Source organism: Saccopteryx leptura, chromosome 5 (genome assembly GCF_036850995.1).
Source record: "Saccopteryx leptura isolate mSacLep1 chromosome 5, mSacLep1_pri_phased_curated, whole genome shotgun sequence".
In the NCBI taxonomy this organism is placed as follows: Eukaryota; Metazoa; Chordata; class Mammalia; order Chiroptera; family Emballonuridae; genus Saccopteryx; species Saccopteryx leptura.
Window position 1 is genome coordinate 88,975,238 of NC_089507.1, and position 17,485 is coordinate 88,992,722.

Below are 17,485 nucleotides of genomic sequence, written 5' to 3' on the forward strand. Positions count from 1 at the left end.
TGGTGCCCCTGGAGGGGCAGCTGTAGCTATCCTTCTAAATGTGCTTGGAGTTGAGCTGGCAGAGATAGAAAGTCTGCACGTTCTTCTTCAAAATTGGACTGGAGAGCCAAACATTTCTTTCGGTTAGTTACAAAATAAAAAACTATTCCTTTGCCAACTCTGTGGGAGAAGCAAACTCCCGGAGTTTGCCTTTGCTAATTTGTCCAAGTCATGCTGTGGTTTCACTAAACGCAGACGCTGCTCCGCTCCAGCCCCATAAACCGCTCTGGACTCAGACTTCTCGGCCGTCGGTTGAAAGCTACGGCTCTCCCCCGCGGTCACCACCTGTTCGGGCGGAACCCGCACCTCCGCTACAGCCCCCTTTTCTCCCCGCTCACCCCTTCCTGCTGAGCGCCCTGCTTTTCCTCTTCCAGGCTGGGCGCGCAACGTTCCTCCCAGCCTGGCGCTCGCCCCGCTTGGCTGGCCCCCAAGGGACGCTGCCTTCCGAGCGCCCCCGCCCGCGAGCTTCCCGCGGCGAGGCCAGGCGCCTTCACCCCTCGCCGGGGGCCGGGAGGGCGGCGGGCGGAGCGCACGCGCGCCCCCCGCCCCTCCCCGCAGGCGGCGCGGTTCCCCCTGCAGCGCCTCCCTCGCGGGGAAGGAGCTGGAGGGGCGCCGGGCGCCGCGCAGCAGACCTGCTCCGGCTGCGCGCCGTGCCGCTCTCCTCCGAGGGTGGCAGTAGCAGCCGCGGCGGCCGTGGCTCCTCGGGGAAGGCGAGGGAACGCGCGCCTTTTCTCCGCGCGGAATACCCCAACCTGGTCCCCGCGTGCAGCCGCGCCGCCGCCGGGCCTTGCTGCCTGACATGGATTTCCTCCTGGCGCTGGTGCTCGGGTCCTATCTCTACCTGCCAGCGGTCGCTGAATTCGACGGGAGGTGAGTTGGCCCCGAGGCGACCTCTCCTCTGCCGCCTTTCCCACGCTAATCTCCTACGGCCCAGAGGTCCCATCTCCCGGCGCGGTGGCGCTGTCACAGAGGCGTCTCTCTGTCCCGAAGCTGGGCCACCGCATCGCCTAGGCTGGAGGAGAGCCGTCGAGCCGCTCTCTCCACCCGGGGCGACGGGAGGGGGAGTCTAGCCGCGGCTCCCGGCTCTGGGGTTGGGGCTGGGAGTGAAGGGAGGCTCCAGCCCGGCATCTCGCCTTTGAGGGCGCGGGTCAGCCGATAAGAAGGGGTGACGCGCAGGACATCCCTTGGCCGGGAAACTCGAGCTCTTGATGTAGACGGCTCTTCAATGGGGAAAATTCCCAGTCGTCAGGGCCAAATCCCGGCGGGCTTGGAGCTGTCAGGGCCGTGCACGCCAAGGGTGGCGGCGAGCGAAGCACTGGGCTTCCAGCGGGACCTGTTTGCCTCCCTCCTTGGTTTTCTAAAGGAACTCAAAATAAGGACTGAGCTGAGGGGACGCTCGGTGTGTGAGACTCACACAGCCACGGAGACCTCGGCGAGCCTGACTAAGGCGTGCTCTGACAGGTTCCTACAACCAGACTCCGTCTCCGCTGTCACTCAGCCCTTCCTCCCGCGGCGGCGCGCGGCGCCCTCTCCCCCGCCGCCGGGGCGCTCAGTTACCCCACCTCCGCGCAGTTACAGCCCAGACTCGCGTGTGTGTGTGTGTGTGTGTGTGTGTGTGTCGGAGGGCGTGCTCGGTTACCCTACCTCCGCACAGTTGCAGCTCAGACTCGTGTGTGTGTGTGTGTGTGTGTGTGTGTGTGCGCCCAGACACGTGTGTGTGTGTGTGTGTGTGTGTGTCGGAGGGCGTGCTCGGTTACCCCACCTCCGCGCAGTTGCAGCTCAGACTCGTGTGTGTGTGTGTGTGTGTGTGTGTGTGTGTGTGTGTGTGTGTCGGGAGGGCGTGCTCGGTTACCCCACCTCCGCGCAGTTGCAGCTCAGACTCGTGTGTGTGTGTGTGTGTGTGTGTGTGTGTGTGTGTGTGTGTCGGAGGGCGTGCTCGGTTACCCCACCTCCACGCAGTTGCAGCTCAGACTCGTGTGTGTGTGTGTGTGTGTGTGTGTGTGTGTCGGGAGGGCGTGCTCGGTTACCCCACCTCGGCGCAGTCACACACGGGACTCGCCCCCAGCGCAGATCGCTGCTGCTCGCACAGACACCGGGCAGGAGCAGCCGGGAGAGAACCTCACCTGGGTCACGCCGCTGTCCAGACGCTTTCTTTCATCGATCCAGCCCCAGTTATCTCCCTGCGCTGCCCTAAAGACTGCCGCACCTGTTTTACTTGCAATCTTGGAACGAATCAATTCCACGATTGATTGGCTTTCTTGTACCTGGAGGGGAACGGAAGGGAACCAGTGGAGCGCAAAGACTTATTTACCACCTGGTCGGAGGAAATAGAAAGTTCGCGGTTGTTTTGTATTTTGGGCTTGGGGGCATGGGATAGGGGAAGATAAAGGAAAAGAAAGGATTAATGGAGAACGCGAGTAGCGGCCAGAGGCTATTTTAATTTTTAAAAATCAGTTCTTTGCCCACATTCGGGTAGGTTGTCCATTTCTTGCACACACATTTGCAACAAGAAATGCATCACGTGATTAATTGTAAGATTTTTTTTTTAATGTAGTTTTAAAAAGATGCCTAAAACAGCCAGTGAAAATATTGATCCTCTGGGGGGGGGGGGGAGGTCATTTGAGTGTCTAAAGAAGGAAACAATTCACCAAATAAGGTGCCAAAGTGTAATCTGGTGGATAAATCAGTATCCTGAAATTGAATACTTTCTTTAGTCCTTATTTACATTAGAGAGGAAGATAACATGAATTGTCGATGCAGGAAAGTTTCAAACCACAAGAACACTTAAGATGTTAGCTATACTTTAAACTCCCTTGGTTTTATTTAGACTTCTTTTTCTAGTACTTTTTTTTTTTCCCCTGGGAACTTGCTCTGCCAAAGAGTCACATCTCGAAAAGAGTTCTGTTTCATTTGATTTTGCAGAACCTCCTCTCTTTTTGCACCTCCTCACATCTACCTTTTATATATGTCAGAAATTTTTTTCTTTATATTTTAGCATGTCTTAATACTTTTCAGTTTATGACGAGTCAGTCAAAACTGCACACCCTCCCCAGTCCCGTGTGGGTCTCTGAGGAATCTGTTTTATTTCAAGCTTCAGAAACCACCCTGGGAGTGGCAGCCTTGAGAAACCTTGGTTTTAGCTGGTGCTATTTCCATTTAAGAATGGATCTTCCCCTCCCTTTTCCCTCTACTCCTGTGTGCTGTTTGTGTGTTTAACTGTCTGAAATATGAAATTAGATCATAGCAGAACTATTTCCCTGAAGGTGTTTTATCCTTAAATTTCTGCATGCATCAAGGAGTTAGTAGAAAATAGTTGGGTGTTATTTAAATTTTTTCCTAAAATAATAACAAAGAGGAAATTATTTTAAATTTCAAAAGTGTCTTTATTTATTTTGAATCTTTCTGTTTGATAGGTGGCCCAGGCAAATAGTGTCGTCAGTTGGCCTGTGTCGTTATGGTGGGAGGATTGACTGCTGCTGGGGCTGGGCTCGCCGGTCCTGGGGACAGTGTCAGCGTGAGTATCACCACCCAGGGGACTTAAGCTCTCCATCCTCATCCATGGCTTCACTCGGCATACCGGAGGGCTCAATACAAGCAAGGCTTAGTGGTATGGTTCTGGCACGGGAGTTTTTCAGGTGTACAGTCCTGGCTCTTTATTCTGCCTCTTTCCAACCTGAGCCACCTGTAGTAAGGAGCCAGTTTTGTTATTCACAAGATGCTCATTTCAGCAGTTGTCCTAGCTTCTGTTTTCTAATAAGGCTTACACTTTTCTTTGCTCCAGGCTCTGAGATGGGGGTAAGATAATGAGTCTAGACTGTATTTACACTAAATAAACTCTGAACCTTATAACACTTATAAAATCCTTACCATAGCTGTTGTGTAAAGAGGCCTATTTGTAAATCTTTTCTTTTGAAGTGAGGTTGTATTGTCTGTGTTCTAAATGGACCAGCCATTATAATCAAATAACACCCCTGGAAAAAAAAATCATTTTTAAGTTCTGTAAGTAATCATGTAAAAATAAGTATCAAAGTCAGAACGATGATTTTTTACCTTTTCCATGATCAAAGATTGATATTTTTATGGTAAAAACCAAAGCTGCATCACAGAAGTTTGAGAAATTTGTTTCCACAATTGTATCTGGATCTGAAAATGATATCTCAGTCTCCCTACCATGACCCCCCCCCCCCCACACACACACACACAAAGCATTAAGTAAATTTCAGAGCCATCTTTAGAGTGTCAGGTTCGCAGGTCTGTGGAGATGATGAGAATGAAAGTGGATTCTGAACATCCCAGGGTTCACCACTAATCAGAAAGGGGCTTAGAGTAATAGAGGCTAGTCAAGAAGGCTGGAGCTGGATAGGGAGGAGCTGCCTTAGAGACGAGTTGGTAGTGTGAGGAGTGGAGTAAATTTAAGTTCAGAAAACAGGAGTTTCCTCAGCTACAGTGTTTCAGCCTTTGAGAATTGCACATGATGTCTATCCTGAACTTTCTGAAGGAGAGAGAGGGACAGTCACAGCTTGACTGTGTAATTGCACACGCAGGCTGACAGGTTGACATCTTTGGCTGGGTTGAAAAGGTAAAGGGGACTAATATTTGTCTACCTGCTACCTGCAAGGCCAGAATTATTGTACAGCTGGGCCATTGCATTCCATTCTAAAGGGAGATGGTGGTTACTCCAGTTTCCAGTAAACAAAAGAACCAGGCAAAGCTGCTTCCCCCCAAGCCCCCACCACTGATTCGTCTATGCAACATTGTTTCTGAGGGAAAATGATCAAAAAAGAATGGTAGCTGGTGCAATATTGTCTTCTGCCAGTGTTACCTGGTTAGAAGTATTTGTACAGCTGGAGGCCACAGGTGTGGAATTTGAAGAGCAATCTGGCTTTGAAAATCAAAGGAGGAAGAGAGGACCCTTTTCTTGGCCCAACACAGGCACCTTTCCTAAATGAAAAATGAGCACATAGTGGTTTTTTTTTGCAGGAATGGAGATAGGGTCCTCCTTCTTTGCTGTCTTAGTTGGCAGGACGCTCCCAGAGGAAATGTTGAAGTGCTTCGGGGTGTGCGCAGTGCCCAGCCCCACCCAAGACAAGGCTGCGCTGGCAGAAAGCCCTGCGCTCGGTGGAGCGCACCTTCCCTGAAGGCAGAGAGCCAGCCGATGGGCAGAGGCGGAGGAGGTCTAGCGCTCTCCCTGCCAGGTGTGCTCAAAGAATTCCAGGAGAACACTCCCGTATCTCTTAGAGGTATTCCCCAGAAAGAAATCTGAGAAGCTGTTCTGTGTCTCTTGGCCATGTAGTTAAATTTTCTCCAGTACACACCAATTTGGCTGTTTTGAATTTGAATGTGCATGAAGGCCTTTCAGAATTTCGGTGGCATTACAAAATTTAAACCCACTGAGAGTCGCTTTTGCCCAGTAGCTTTCCCAGCAAATCCAGGGTGCTGTTTTATTATTTTCTATATACCTTTGTTTTGTTTCCAAAAGATTGAAAGTGGTCAAGTATAGTATTTGATAGTATTTATATTTCCTTATTATGCCTCAAGAATCTGAGAAAGCTGCAACAGAGCATGAGATAATTATTGAAATGGTAATCTTATAAACATGTGTAAGATGATCTCGCACAAATCACAGTGTATGTTCATTTAGATTTAGTGAAAGTTTGAGAGGCAGAATAATGGAGGAGGGGAACGTGGAATCTGGAGAGTGACTACCTGGGTTCAAGTTAGTTCTGCCTCTTCCTAACTGTGTGGCCTTGAGTCCTTCAGTCTCTCTGTGCTTTATTGTCCGCATCTCTGAAATGGATCTAAAATAGTACAGTACCTCATATGTATAACCATAATGAGATGTAAATATGTTATTTGTAAAGCACTTAAACTACTCCCAGCACAGAGTAAACACTACATGTGTGTTTGTGAAGTGAAAGAAATACAAAGGAATGCTGCTGTTGGAAGTGTTGTGGGATGGGCATGTACCTGTGCTAGCAGAGTCTTTGTTCTCTAGGCATATGATATTACACATATGTATTTTGCATTTATACTGCCAAAATAAAAAATGGTTCCAAGGTTCTCTGTTGCAATAAAATAAAATGTCTTTAAATTACAAAGGGCCAGATGGATCTTTACCATTAATGTTATAGATGGCAAAGTTGTAAAAATGAGTTCAAAGATGGATGTTTTCATGTGTGTGTTTTATTTTTCCAGAATCCAAGATGGTCCAAATGTCTCTTGTCAGTTCAGAGAACACACTGTCTTTGTTTTGCTATAAACAGGTAGAGGAATGTGGGGCCCAGAGGTCAGCTCAAAGTGGGAAGAACTGCCCCAGAGAGGCTAGTTAGGGACGAGTGGAAACCTACTCATTAGTTTTCCAAGCCAGTCTTTGTGAAATTAAAACCTGTGTCACTATATATTCAAGGAAAATGCTTTGCTATTCTTTAACAGTTATATCTGGTAATGGATTACCTATAAAAATTCCAAAGAACTTCTGGGAAATTTAATGTGAAAAATATCTTTGCCTTTCTGACCCTTACTGCGATGATCTCAGTGTTCTTTCTTATAAGGAGCATTCTCCCTTCTTTACCAAAGGTGCTCTGGTTCTTGTTTTCTAGAATGATTTACTTTAGAATTTTGCTTCAAATCAGCAAAGCAAAACAACACCTACACGGAGAACCTTCCAATTATCCTTCGGAAGATGTGTGTGTAAGCTGAGGCGGTCACTCTCTCATTGTACTGAATATTTATCAGATTTCCTGCCCTAGTGCAGGGACTCTGTGGTCAGTGTGTATTCCATTTGGTTATTTGTGAGACATTTGGACTCAATATTCATGGGGTCAACTGCACTACTCACAAAAATTAGGGGATCAGGGAACATACAGATACTCCAGTACTTTCAGCCTTTTGTATAGAGCATTTTCACCAATGAAATAAAAGTTGGTTTTTCATCTCATTTGCATAATTGAACAACTTTCTTTGACTTGCCGTTTGCTTTTCTGATGTTCTTGTTTAATAAAAAAAATCAAATGCTTCTTTTTTTTTAATCACTTCATATTCATTTTGAAACATCCCCTAATTTTTGTGAGCAGTATATATGTATGCACACAGAACATGCTGCATTTTATTTCTGCTTGCTACCCACTTTTCATCAACTTGTTTAGAGAGGCCAACACCGCTGCCTGCCGGACACTAACCTTGCTCAGCCTCCACTCTTGACTCACCATGTCTAGCCACAAAGCCACGTTTACTCAGACTTCCCATCCTTCCCTTTGGGATTGAGATCGGAAGGATCAGAGAGTCTACCCAGATAGACTAGGAGCTGTCCTCCTGCTTTCTGGCCGGTGCCACCCAGCCCTGCAGTATCCCAACATTCTCGCCAGCTGGGAAAGCAGACCTGGTCCAGAAATAGGCAGGCTGTGTTTTCACAGTTCTTTTAGAGGTCATGCCCTTGCCTTCTTTCTGTTCTTTGATTATTTCTTTTGTATTCTTGACTCATAAACAGATCTCTACATATTGAGAAGTCAAAATTTGTTTTTCTAATTGTCTTGGGCTTCATTGACTATTGATGTGGCTCTTTATTATAAAGTGAATTTTTTTTTCGTGTGTTCATAACACACTGACGATTACATAGCTAAGCATACAGCACTTGATTACTCAGTTTGCCACAAAATATTTGTTTCTTGCTCTGTAGTTTTTCTGTTTCTTAACTTTTTCATTATATTAATGGCACACTTCATTTTAATTATTTTAACAATTTCTCTTACCAAGTGGAGATCTCTGTAGTAAAGATTTCTCAGGGTTTGCATGCCTTGGATGCAATTCTTAACTAAAATCACTAGACAGATGGGGACATCTGAATCTAGCTGTGGCTCTTATACCTGATTAGCTGTTCAACATTTAACTGCAGTTTCTTATTTTACAAGCAGATTCCTAAGGCTCTATAATGTAGAAAATAGCAGATAGGACCTAGATATGGTTACCTGTTTACTTGGAGATTTGGCTGTATATGTGGCAATGACAACAGTTTCTATTGAAAGTGCTTTATAGAGGAGTGAAGAGAAACTCAAAGTCCGACTAGTTCCAGGTTTCTACAGAGCTGCTCAGTTTCCGAGTCTTTGGCTGTCAGTGAGCGATTTGTGGTTTCTGAAATAAATTATGTGAATTGGGGTGGTTTTGCATCTATTTTGTTTAACATCAGGCAAAATGCAAATGTTTTCTGTTTTGCTGGAAATTTTGGAAAGATACAAAACGTACACCTAGAGTTTGACTTTGCTTTATTAGCTTTAAATTGAATTCCTGGCTCTAGTCACAAAATTATGTAGATTACATCTTTTTTTCTTTTTCTTTTTTTATAGCAAGAGAAAGAAAGAAGGAGGAACAGACAAACAGACAGGAAGGGGGAGAGATGAGAAGCATCAACTTGTTGTTGCGGCACCTTACTTGTTCATTGATTACTTTCTCATATGTGCCTTGAGCAGGGGGCTCCACTGAGCCAGTGACCCATTGCTCAAGCCAGCAACCTTGGGCTTCAGGCCAGCAGCCTTTGGGCTCAAGCCAGCAACCATTGGATAATGTCTATGATCCCACACTCAAGCCAGTGACCCTGTGTTCAAGCTGGTGAGCCTACTTTCAAGCTGGTGACCTGAAGGTTTCAAACCTGGGTCCTCAGCATCCTAGGCTGACGCTCTATCCACTGTGCCACTGCCTGATCAGGCTAGATTACATCTTTGTTTATTTAGATTTTGAACATCTTTCTTTAACATAAGAGTAAAATGTTGGAACCAGCTTTGAAGGACATACATAGTGTTATGATTTTTGAGAGAGAGACAGAGACAGAGACAGAGATAGATGTCACTTTGTTATTCCACTTATTTATGCATTCATTGGTTGATTCTTTTATGCACCCTTACTGGGGATTGAATCCACAACCTTGGGATATCAGGACAAGGCTCTAACCAACTGAGTTACCCGGCCAGGGCTAGATGAAGCCTTTTTTATACCCATAGGTCGTATACGCTCCAGGAAGTCTAAGGTGTGCTGTGCTGCCCAGGGCCACGTTGAAGACTGCCAGAGATCTTGGGGCCGCCTTAATGCGGTTGAGCAGGCTTTCCTGTCTTCTTGTTAGTTTTCTCCTCTAATTTTTGAGAAAGCAGAATCTGCATTTTTTTTGAGGTAGGAATAAAAACAATCATAGAACTATTTTCAGTACTAAACCTGAATCTCCAAATCCTTAGGAAGTGAAGTTTTTTTTTAGTTCAATTTCAGTAATTCTTTTTTCCCATTTTATTGAAATAGAGTTAATATACAGCACTGTGTAAGTTTAAAATGTACAACCTAATGATTGACTTACACATATTGTGAAATGATGACCACGATAAGTTAATATCCATCATCTCATATAGTAGATACAAAAGAAAAAAAAGTAAAGAGAGTTTTTTTTCTTGTGGTGAGAACTCTTAGAATCTACTCTCTTTAACAACTTTCCTATATAGCACACAGCAATGTTCAATATAGTCATCATACCGTACATTCTATTCTTAGTACTTACTTAGCTTATAACTGGAAATTTGTACCTTTTAACCACCTTCCTCCAATTCCTCCTCCCCCACCTAAATTCTTTGATTAAGATTATTCAACCACCACTTTGTGTGAGAAGGTTATTTAAGAACAGCATGTACTTTGGGTAACTTCAAGTGGTCTTGAAATGCAAGTTCCAAACAAAAATCAGGTTGAAGAAGTCTGAGCTTTTCAAACAGCTAGTTTTTGAGCATGTGTAGTCTCAAAAGTTTAGTTTCACAGGAATTACTGTGTTCCTTTAGTCTTTGCCCCCATTAGAACTGACCTTATAATACTATTAAGATCTACTAATTTGCTAAGATCTCCTTATAAAGTTAATATTGGTAGGTCTTAACATTCATGGATTAGACATTTTAGTACTTCCCAAACTGGGAGGTCAGGTCACGTAAAGGGAAGCGCTCTAGTCACTACAATTTCAGCTGCTAGGTTGGCCCTCAAACACACGCCACAGGGGAGCCGCTAGAAAGTGCACATGCACATCCACAGTGGGGCCAAGGAGGCACTTCCCACCCCAGAAACAACGCTGCGTTTTCTGCCTGGAAACTTTTTGATAAACTTTGAAAAGGATAGTAGTGCTTCCGCCCCTCTTTCCCATTACAGCAAATGTAACGGACAGCGTTTCTGTAATGGACAGGATGGTGCTTTTTATGCGTAGAATTCATGTCATATGCATTTTTCCCAATTTTTAATTTTATTTTTCAATTCCAATTTACATTCTGAGTTACTTTGTATTAATTCCAGGTGTACAGCGTGGTGGTTAAACTCTCATATACTTTACAAAGTGGCCCCCAGATATTTCCAATACCCACCTGGCACCATACACAGTGATTACTGTATTATTGACTGTATTCCCGATGCTGTACTGTACATCCTGTGACTATTTTGTATCAATTTGTACAATTTGGATTAATTTTTTCCCCTTTTTTACCCAGTGCCCCAAACCTGCTCCCTTCTGGCAACCATCTGTCTGTTCTCTGTATCTGTGAGTCTGTTTTCTATTTTGTTTGTTTATTTTGTTCTTTAGATCCCACATATAAGTAGAATCATATGCTGTCTTTCTCTGTCTGACTTATTTCACTTAGCATAATACCCTCTAGCTCCCTCCATTCTATTGCAAATGGAAGATTTCACACTTTCTTTATGGTCGAATAATATTCCAGTGTGTGTGTGTGTATCTCACAGCGTTTTCTACCCACTGGTCTGTTGATATCAGTATATGCATTCTGAGTCAGTTGAATCAACTGCATGCTTTTAAAGTCATAACCCAGCAATGGTGAGTGTTTCTACGCAGCATCATCAATAAGTAACGGCAGAGACTCATCACAGCACTGGGCCTTCATTATGAGGCGGATAAAAGAAAAGGGAAGAAGGAATCTGATGGCCTAGTTTTCATTACTCTCTCCTCCTCCCCCACCATCACACACAGATACTTTTGTCCCTTGCCTAGCAATTTTGTGGTTTTAAAATTTTTTCATTAATCTTTTTTTCCCTCTATCAATCTTTTAAAATATTTATTTATTTTGTAAGACAAAATGCATTCATATCAAATATTCCTCCTCAAAACAATAGGTGATATCAATTTTTATATACATTTTAGAAATATTTTAAATACTTATCCACAAATTCCTATATATCTTGTTCCTCACCTCTTCCATACAAAGGAAATATTATATATACACCATTCTGTTGCTTGCTTATTTTTTTAACTATACATCTTGATAGGTTTTCTTTATTATCAGCACATGAAGAGCCTGCTCACTATTTTATGGATTCTTAGTAGTCCATTGTATGGCTATACCATAATTTATTAACCAGTTTCTTATTGATGGGCATTTATATGGATTCTGAACTTTTACTAATACAGAAAATTCCAAAAAAAAGCAGCTTTGAACATATATTAAAAAATATTGTTTTGCATGTGTTCTAGTATTTCTGTAAAGTCACTTTTTCTATATGGTCGGATGGCATACATGTGTGACTTGAATTGACTGGGCAATGGTTTCTTACCTGGTAGTAGGCAGGTAATGGGAATGATTGGATTACAGTGCTGACATAATGTTCTGGCCATCCTTTATCCAGAATCTAATTTGTTGCTTGATTCTAGACGCTCTAGTCTTTCCCCCAAACCTTTCTGACAAATTAGTAACAGACCCTCTACCCCCATTTTTCACCTATTTCCTCTTGGACCAGAGACACCTGGCTGATATTGGGAGGATGGGGCGAAGTTTGTCCATTGGCCAGGATTTCCATTTGGCTTCTTGCCTATCACTTTTATATTTGTTATAGATGTGAGTTTCCTTTTACTTTTAAGGACTCACAAATTCTTTATTTTTAAAAAAATCTTATTTATGCATTTTAGAGAGGATAAGAGAGAGAAAGGCAGGAGGAGCAGGAAGCATCAATTCCCATATGTGCCTTGACCAGTCAAGCCCAGGGTTTCGAACTGGCGACCTCCAAGTTCCAGGTCGACGCTTTATCCAACTGTGCCACCAGCAGTCAGTAAAGACTCACAAATTCTTTTAGGAGTTGCTTACTTCGTTGACTTTTTATTCTCTTTATAGGCAGGCCATAATTTTTATAGTTATGTAAATAGTGTTTGCTTTTTTACTTGACCTATCATCTGTTAGAGAGGATTATGTAGAATTTTGTTATCTGAATAAAGTAGTTTTGGACACCTGTTAGGATAAAAAGATTTTCAGGAAATATTAAAATATTTTTGCACTAAAATACTCTTAAAAAGTGACTTTAAAAACCATAGAGGCATACCTTTTCCATCAGTTATTTTACTCATTATCTCAATTATATACTTAAATTGTCTAATGAAAACCAAATAAGAAAGCATGCATAACTAAAAAATGAGGAAGACTCGGGTTGTGAGAGGGAGAAGACAATGAAGGGAAGTCTTTCTGACTTCCCTGTTTTTCTGACACCTAGTTCCAACCTCCAGGAATTGTTTCCTGTTGATCTTTACAGAGATTTCTAAGCATTTTCAAAAATTTCCTGTTCATAAAATGATAGCACAAAGTAAGAATTGTTCTATCTTTTTTATATAGATAAAACTACATTTTAGAGACCAGTGCTTATCAGTTCATGTAAATCTGACTCATTCTTTGAAATGGTTGCACAGTATATCATAATTAATATTTAAATCCCCCATTTATGCATACTTAGGTGGTTTTCCATATTTTGTTTTTCTGAAGTATGCCACAGTGAATATCTTCGCAGATTCATCATCACATTTAGATGTGGGAGATTTCCAGAGACATCTTGTTTTTACCTAAGTACAGTAATGAAAGACTTATTATTATTTTTTTTTATAAATAAATTTTTATTTTAATGGGGTGACATCAATAAATCAGGGTACATATATTCAAAGAAAACATTTCCAGGTTATCTTATCATTTAGTTCTGTTGCATACCCATCACCCAAACAGAGATCGTCCTCCGTCACCCTCTATCCAGTTTTCTTTTTACCCCTCCCCCTGCCCCTCTCCCTCCTCCCCTCCCCCCACCCCACGTAACCACCCCACTCCTGTCCATATCTCTTAGTCTCATTTTTATGTCCCACCAATGTATGGAATCCTGCAGTTCTTGTTTTTTTCTGATTCACTTATTTCACTCCGCGTAATGTTATCAAGATTCCACCATTCTGCAGTAAGTGATCCGATGTCATCATTTCTTCTAGCTGAATAGTATACCATGGTGTATATGTGCCCCATCTTCTTTATCCAGTCTTCTATTTTTTTTCACAGTGATTAAAAGCCTTATTTTATTTTTATAAATTTTCTTATTCAAAATATGCAACTAAAAGGAGATTAATTCAGGGATACTATTACAAAGTGGAGATTTTCTGTTCATTCACTTCCTATTTTTAGTTCTTGGAAGATACTTTTAAAGATAAATAGAATTGATTTCTTTGTTTGAATGTATGTCCTGCCTTGTGTGGGAAATGATGTGACGACGTGTCTTCACATCACGTGAAGCATGCAGTGAAATAGAAAAAGAGAATTAACAAGGTCTAGAGGGAGAAAAAAAAAGAAAGGACAGAATAAGGTAAGATGTTGGGAAGAGTTATTAAAATATAGATTATGTGAGCTGTGGGACCCTAAATATGCTTTATAATTTGGCTCTTCCCTACTGGTAGCCAAAGGAAAAAGGGCAGTGTTACTGCTCATACAATTCATGTTGTTTATAGGGATAAAGTGAACCATTTATTTGGGGAAATTATGGCTTTTCCCACATGTAGTTCTGAAAGATGTTCATGTGATCCTTCATAGAGTGGAAGTGAGTGACAGAGGGAAAGGGAACAGCGACATTTCTACCATGAAGCCAGTGTTGGTTTTGTAGTCAGAACCTTAGATCAGGCCCTTACTCTAGAAGTGCAGTTCATGGAAGGCTAGCCTATATGCAGTTTAAGAAGCTTTATCTATGCACTTAGTTTTCTGATACCTCGGGTGGATCCAGCCCAGAACATCTAGCTGTGATGAGGGAACTGTTTAGAGCTTTATAGACAATTCCAGGTTAGACAAGACAGTTTCAAGTTAGGATCCCTAACGGTGTCCTGGAGTTTGCAGTATTATTAAAGGCCAGTCCATATATTTTACAGATCAGTCATCAGTAGTCAGTTGATGGAGCTGGTATGTAGAGGTGTTGTGAATGGAGTGAAGATGGGTGTTTTGTAGAATCTAGTATGATGTTCTGTAAAGAAATCAGTGAGAATTTTTTTATATCAGTTTTGTATGGGTTATTATTTTTGTATTCATTGGATATCTATGTATTAGCTCATCACCATTTTGCTATGTTCTTATTTCCATGAAACTTACGGCTTGGGGTAAGAGGTGAGAAAAAAATGTTGATCTCAGGCACTGTTTTGCCTGCGTGTGCTGCTTCGTGGACAAAGGGCCAGTGAACGCAGGAATAGCAAAATCTTGACCAGTGCTCATTTCCTCAAAGCTCCTGATTTGTACATGTGTGCAAGGCAGCCAGCATGACCGTTAGCTGTTATCCTAGTTCACCTGGATCTCATGGAGGGCTGCTCTAAAGAAACCACTTAGGCCTGAATAGACTTAAAAGCAGAGCCCGTGGTAAGTGCTCTTCATGTACTCATCCAAACTTAGCTCCTCTCCACTGGCTGTGGGGAAGGGCTAGTTCCCATCCACTCCTGAAGCCCCAGGACACTGGCATCTGAAACCCTGATGCTCACATGTCCTAGAGATCAGTACCAACCAAGCATTTTCACCCTTTATCAACCGGGAGGGGAAATGAGGATTTTACATGGGCAGGGCCAAGGTCTTTCACTTCTTCCTGGGAACAAACAAAAGATCAGTTCTCAAAGACAGCCAAGATAGTCTGGCTTGAAAAAATTACAAAGTGATAGTCCTTGCTTACTATAACAAGAGAAAAATACTGATGGCATAGGCCTAATGTGATTGACAGTGCATCCCTGGGAATATACCAGAGAAAATTAGTTACAAAATGTACGTCTATTTATCAAAAAAATTAAGTTAAAAGACCGAGTTTTGTTAGGTAATATAAAATATAAAGAAATTTTCCATTTTAATGCACTAAAGCTTGAAGTTTTCTGATTTCATCACTTGATTACTACTAGTGCATAATTAAAGAGAGAATTATAGTCATAATAGAATTCCTAATAAAATCCCCAATAAAGCCAGCATATAGGAGTACACTATGACCTAGATATGATAAAGTATTATGTATTTGTGTGTGTGGTAAAATAGTGGCATGTCTATCTTAGTTCCTTATTCTTAGATTCTTGCAAGAATTTTGGTATTAACTTAGGTTGATAAAACACTGTTGAGTCAACTTGTTATTCTTAACTCTCACGGAAGGAAAAAGGTATGAATAATCAAAATGATTTCTTAGCTATAGAATATAGTAGTCTTTTTTCCCTAGTTATATTTAATCGGAAGCCCTCACTTTCTGTAGTACACTAACTAGCTGCTTGAGACAGCCTTGGTAGGTACTAGACGTCAGAGAAGAGCCTATTGAGATTAAGAATTTACTGTAGTTGATTTGCCTGTGGATAATTTAGTTAAAACTTAATGCTTCATTTGGTCAATACCTCTTTAACCATTCTGTAGGTGAGCTATTTTCAACCAGTGTGCCACAAGAATTTTAAAAACATGCAATGCCTGACTATTTAATTAGAGGTACTGGCCCTTTTCTCCTTAGGTTGTCAAATAAAAAAATGATAACCAGCACAACAATATCCATCCACTGAGAATGAATCAAAGTTATACATATTTTTTTTAGATGTATTTTTGGGTGTGCCAAAGAATTTTAGTAATTAGTGTATATGTGCGATATAAATTCTTTAAAACTGCATTGTTTTCTTATTATAATGTCAGGTCACAAGGTTAGGATTGCCTTTTGTGTATATCACTATCATTCTGAAATTTTAGGAAATATGTAATCACAGTTTGAATTTGTGCTAATCTACACAAAGGAAGAAACAATTAGGAATTTCTGGATTTAGGCTTACTTTGCCAAAAACAATGTTGTTTTTCAAAATCTTTAGCTTTGTTTTCATAAATCAGAGTTCTCAAACTCAATTCTATGAAAGATCCCTAAATGGTCAAAGGTGTGTATTGCTAAATTTGCAAAAACTAATTTCATGGATAGACTTTTCAAATACAAGTTTCCTGCTATCCAAAATATTTTTTAAAGCTCAGGACCTCCTATTTTACTTCAGTGTTAAGATTTTGTAGGTACTTGGTAATTATCTGCCATATGCTTGAATTTCAACAAATAGCAAATACTAGAAAAACACAAATTTTAAATTATTCTAGTTGTATTTTTTGCATATATGTGGGTATTTAGAGTTGATTTTTATTTACACTTACTATGGTAATAATTTCTACTGGGTAATGGTTCAAGGTCCTTTGTCCCTTGGATTGAATTTTAAGGCCATTGATGAATTTAAAAATACTGTTTGTTAGTGTGTCCAAGAAATTAAGCCATTTTCATGTATAGTTTCATTTTCTAAATAAGGCTGAATTATTTTTGAAACAATTAAATTGAGGAAAGAAAACAAATTTATGAAGTAATAATTTGTAGTTTTGTTAGTGCTCTATTTTCTAATCTTGTGATAAGTCTAATCAATTCTATAGCTTTAATACTTATACAGTAGTGGACTAAAAGTTTGGAACATCTAAATTCCTGCTCAGAATGCTATTCATGGGATCTGTTGTCCTGGATGTTGCTGTTATAAATGTACCATGAGTAGTGGTCTGTGAATAGCATTTGCCAGGCTAATATTTACTTTGTTGATAATGAGCACTATGCCATGAAATTTAAGGTTGGGCATGGGGAACTATTTAGAGTTACTACTTTTTTCTGGTGAAGACCAGGATTGAGATGTACATGTATTCAGGGAGGACCTTTCCCTTCCATGTATGTCCCTGGCATGTGTCACCTGGAAGGAGGTGCATGTGTCATGCTATGCTCTATGCTTAAGAGGCTGCGTGGCTCTCCTCTGAGTCATGTGGTAACTGCATCAGTTATCTTAGCCTGAAGCACTTTATTATTTCCTTTTGAAAGATTATCATTGGCCTACCATTTGGGCGATATAATCCTTTACAGTAAATTAAACTATAACCAGATACATTTGGATCATAAGTGGGTTCAGTTCCTTAGAGTTTCTCATCCCTCATTTTCTTTAACACTGTCCAAAAGCCCAGGATCAACTGCAAATTAATCTGTTAACTTGTGCTCATCAGGCAAAGAGTAATCCCTGAATAATTTAGTTTCTCTGGTTTATATGAGTAACAATTTCATAAAATTGTCAGAGTGCTTATTATTTTTAACTATGCCTAATGGTTAAAATAAAACCTCAGTAAAGTACCCAGTGTCACTGAGAAGCCTC

General features: G+C 41.4%; 1 protein-coding gene across 4 annotated transcripts in view; it reads left to right on the forward strand.

Annotated features, from left to right (window-relative positions):
* The first annotated feature begins 236 nt into the window (after window positions 1-236).
* The window catches only part of NPNT (nephronectin), an 81,178-nt gene continuing 63,929 nt past the window's right edge, over window positions 237-17,485 (forward strand). The window contains exons 1-2 of one of the 4 annotated variants that reach the window (XM_066385018.1): window positions 237-909; window positions 3,453-3,553. In XM_066385018.1, the coding sequence (XP_066241115.1) occupies window positions 839-909; window positions 3,453-3,553 (172 nt within the window). In that variant the 5' untranslated portion in view covers window positions 237-838. The remainder of the gene's footprint in view (window positions 910-3,452; window positions 3,554-17,485) is intronic. The other 3 variants (XM_066385019.1, XM_066385020.1, XM_066385021.1) reach the window with 3 other exon arrangements.